Source organism: Gossypium arboreum, chromosome 11, assembly GCF_025698485.1.
Source record: "Gossypium arboreum isolate Shixiya-1 chromosome 11, ASM2569848v2, whole genome shotgun sequence".
Lineage (NCBI taxonomy): Eukaryota > Viridiplantae > Streptophyta > Magnoliopsida > Malvales > Malvaceae > Gossypium > Gossypium arboreum.
The window spans coordinates 115,663,261-115,668,023 of NC_069080.1; the positions used below are offsets into that span (position 1 = coordinate 115,663,261).

The window sequence follows — 4,763 nt, forward strand, 5'->3', positions numbered from 1 at the left end:
AATTGGTGAGAATCAATATTAACATTTTATTAAAGGAATCTTTTAAAAATGGAAAGAACAAAACCAAATTTTACAAATCCCTAGTTTCATGTCGGATATATCTTAAAAGGAATATGCTTTTTATTTTTCCAACCAAATCCAGCATTTAAGCTAATTCAATTGTTAGTTACTTGATAATTTATTTATTTTCTAAAATAATTTGAAAATTAATTAAAAAATAGTTATAATTGAAATCTTAAATGCTGCCGGCCGTTTGCACATGGCGTTGCCCTTAACCTTATCACTTCGTTCATGGATCTTGTTTGTGTGTCTCCTCAACCAATTACAATAAAACATTATAAAATTCATCAAAACCGATCATTAAATTAAATATTACATGCACAGAATCTTTTCTTACAATATAACATTAAAAAGAAAAGAAATCACATGCATAACTAATCAAAAACATTATTAATAATTTTTAGGTTATTAATTCTTACACAACCCACAGAAGAAATTAAAACCAAGTCTTGTAAATATTTTTCATATAGATTTCTTGTCTCTTAATAATTTCTTCTCTTTTTTTCTTCATGCTGATGAACACATTCAAACTCCCTGCTCGATCCCTTTCGAACCGGTTTGCTGCTCTCTTTTCTTTTTATCTTACTAACACTTGATTCTCAACTCAGATTGTTGTTTTGTAATGAAGCTAGCATCAGCTTCTGTTCTTGCATTTCTCCACTGCTCTTGGAGCTGCCAGTACCATGAAAAATTATCCCCATAAGCTTCTATATATTCAAATAAAATTAGTCTACATAGAACTAATAGTTACTAACCAAGTCCAATGGCTTCTGATCCTTTCATGATTCGTAAACGCTTGCATGAATCGACAAACATTCTACAAAATTTAGTTAACAAATTTGAGTTAATTTTAAATCATAAAATTAATTAGTATAAATAACTGTAAAAAAATTAACTGGAGTTGGAAAATAACTTACTCCCATGGGACATCACCAACAAGCATCCAATCTCCATCTTTGTCTTCATAAGTAGGAACATATTCAGACCCGTTCAAGAGATCTATTAATTTGCTTTCATTCATGAAATCTTTCATTCCTTGTGAACCCCCACAGTTACCAATAGTGAAGGAGCTAAACATTTTGCCTAAGGCATCCGATAGTTCTTGGTAACTCTTGTATAATTTCAAGTCCACCTTGCGTAGATAGGGTGCACCATCCATGCTGACCTTAACAAACGCCGCCGGTAAGGCGGTGTTAATGGTGTTTCCACTGCCGGTTTTCTCACCCTTGTTGTCGGAGCTGCTCTTCTGAACGGTCATGATGTTTTTCCGAAAGGACCTGACCGGTGGCCATCCTACTACTTGTGCCCTAAAATCCAAGTATTCAAATTTACCATAAAAAAACTAGCAAAAAAACAAAAAAAATATCGTCAACTATTGACGTCTACCAAAAGTTTGGTAGCTTAGCTGTGGACTATCTTAGCCATTTTCAAGTTAAAACTTTTGAATTATTTGTTTGGTTGCTGGGAAAAGTAATAAAGATTCCACATGTTTTGTTTTCCCTCTTTTTTCCCGACAAACAACTAAAGCCACCAAATATCCCACTAAAACTTGTTTCTACGCTTTACATGGCCAAGATTCAATCAAGACTCATCTTCTAGTACCATTCAAACTAATATCCAACAGTTAATCTCAGTAACAGAAAGAGCTTTTTAGCGACGAAAACAACTTCCGTCGCCAAAAAAAAAAAGTATTATTTCATTCAAAACTATACTCATGATGCTTGTACATGCTCACTTCTTGTCTCTAAAAAGAAATTAAAAAAATGAAGGAACAAGATCATTAACTAACCAAGAAGCAAGAGAAAGAAAAAGTATAACGGTAACTTACTTAGCAGGGGGCTTTGCAGTGTTTTTCTCCTTCATCTTCTCAGCTTCATCCACCGATGCTTCCTTTGTTGTTGAAAGGTTAAGCTTCAAATCAACCATATCCGAATACCCTCTTTTCCCATTATTTTTGGCGGTTTCATTATCATTTTCAATGCCTGTGGGTAATCCTAAACGTAACTCCGTCTCTTCGAAATTAATCATGCTATACTTGTCACGCTCTGCATCCATAATGCTAGTCATTGTGTTACTTATACACCAAATTTACGAACAAAGCTCAAAAACCCGAAAGCAACCCGACTTTAATTTTCTTTCCTGATATCTCTTCACTTGCGTTCTGCTTTTTTTTTTTTCCCCTTTGTTTCTCTTGAGAATGTGGTTTTGCTAAAGGAAGAGTGTGAAAATGGTAGAGAAGAAGGCCAAAATATGGTTTATGTCAAAAGATAATATACTGTTGCGGAATACTATGGTTGTGGGATTTGGACGGTGACGATTATTCCAAGTGGAGATAGTGTTAATTCAACCGTCCAAGATGTGTCGGGGAAGTGGCTTCATGGATGATGTAATTGTTAGAATGATACAAGAGTTTGTGTTGTTTGCCTCCCTCTTGTCTGCTAGGCTCCACCAATTTACAACCAGTTTATGAAGATGCTATTAACAATGGTGTTTATTATGGTATATATCTCATGTTTTAGGGGCATTACATGCGAATTTCATTTGAATTATATCAGACTTAAAACGGAAGATTCATTTTAACTCGGTTTTTTTTGGCTTTGAGTTATTTGTTGATTGTAAGTTTAGTTTTAATAAATAGAATAATTGGAAGAGTAAAATAGCATAGGTGCGTAATTCGTGTCCCTTGTAGTTTCTTCTGTTCAAAGAGTAAAATCCACTATAAATCAATATAAATAGTGATTTAATTATAACTTCACCAACTGATACAAGGGGAAAAATGAATTCCTTTTAAATTTAAAAATTTAAAAATTATATCATTTTAAAAATTATAAAATCATAAATTAATACATTATAAAATCTATATTTGACAGCTCGAAAATTCATAATTTAATTATGGTCCTCCTTAAAAGAATTTCTAGATTCACCCTGAACCTCACACTCTCAAACTGAAAATGAAAATAATTTATTTACAATCAAATTGCACTTAATGCAAGTTCTTCTAATAAACAAATAAGTGCTCTTTCTAATTTTTACATGAATACATAGACAATTGTAGATTTTGCTCCAATTGGTGTTCTATTTGGCATCAAATAACTAGAGATTTTCAACATTTGAACTTCAATAGAAACAAGATCTCTTTCAAAATAATAAGTAAATTACACTTAAACTCTTCAAATAAAGTTCTTGTTTTACGATATTCAACATAACCAAATCTAATTAATTTATGCTCAAAGACATGTAAGAAAAATAATCACAAGAATTTAGTCAAAATATATCAACACATATGGAAAATTATACAACTGTCCAAATGCAAAGTGAGACGTAATTGATAGAACAACTAAAATGTGCAACTGGAACTAACATTCTCCACTTTTGGCAACTTTTTTTACCAAAAACACTACAACAATATCAAGTAAGGTAAATCCAATATTCAAAATGATACTCCCCCTTAGAAACTTAACCAACCAACAACTATAAAACCAAACTATGAAATCAATCATTAATGTATCAGATCATTATAGCATTAAGATAACATCAAAACAACTCTAGTATCTAACCATCCAGAATTGAATACAAACCACATAAGGAGTTCATCATGTTAGAAATGAATAACCCGAATTATTGTTAAAATAAAATACAGTGGTAAAATCTATATAGAACTACATTTCTTTTATTTTATTTTGATTAGAATAAGGTTTTTCAGCCTTACTACACTTTATCTATTTGGCATTGATTAGAATAAGGTTTTTCAACCTTTAAATAGATGTAGTTGAAACTCATCATCAATCAATCGAATTTGACATTAGTGAATTTTCTTTTCTTTTGCCCTTGATTTTTTCCCGAAAGTGTTTTCCACGTAAAATCTATGTGTTTTCTTTTTTTCTTTCTTATTGCTTTGTGATCGTTCTTTATTTCTATTATCGACGTTAGTTCAACAAACTAGTATCAAGAACTTTTCAAGTTGCTTATCTAGATCATGGTAATGGTGACAATGAAGTATGATATTCTGCTGTTAGATCATAACACCATATTCATGTTGTGGTAAGTAAAGATGCAGGCAGGTCTTGCGCAAACGGATTTGGAGGATGTCCTATTAGGGTTAGATAAGATCCTTTGATATTGACGGATAAAGAGAAGAAGTGCAAATATCTAAAGGCTTTAATGCCATTACAACCTCATCTGTCGAATGAAATTCTACAGGACGTGTTAAAAGAGAAGACCGTCATTGTATTATGGGAAAAATTGCAATAGCTATGCATGTTGAAAATCCTAATTAGCAAGTTGCATCTAAAGTAACATCTTTATTCTTATCATTTGGAGGAAGGTATATTTGTGCTCAAATAGTTAATTGTGTTTAAAGAAATTGTCTCAGATTTAGAGGCCATGGAAGTTCAATATGATAAAGAAGATTTAGGGTTAATTCTACTTTGGTCGTTGCCCCCGTCTTATTCAACCTTTAGAGATACAATTTTGTATAGTCACGAATCTCTCACAATTGAAAAAGTCTATGCTTCCTTACCCTTGTATGACAAGATGAAACATCTTGTGATTGGATCTGACTATCAAGAAGAGGGTTTCATTGTCCATGGGAGACAAGAACAAAATATTAGTGATAATCATAGGAGGACACAGGAACGAAATCCTCGTAATAAATCTAGAGGTAGATCGAGATCTTCAAACAAAGATAAAACTTGTAATTTATG

The 4,763-nt window shown here is 32.2% G+C and overlaps 1 protein-coding gene across 1 annotated transcript; it reads right to left on the reverse strand.

Annotated features, from left to right (window-relative positions):
• Positions 1-343: 343 nt before the first annotated feature.
• Positions 344-2,529, reverse strand: LOC108470786 (auxin-responsive protein IAA16-like). Its single transcript, XM_017772243.2, has 4 exons — positions 1,889-2,529; positions 978-1,367; positions 816-877; positions 344-732 (listed from the first exon to the last, which is right to left on the reverse strand). The coding sequence occupies exons 1-4, from the start codon at positions 2,125-2,127 to the stop codon at positions 695-697; spliced, it is 729 nt and encodes a 242-aa protein (XP_017627732.1). The 5' UTR covers positions 2,128-2,529; the 3' UTR covers positions 344-694.
• Positions 2,530-4,763: the final 2,234 nt, after the last annotated feature.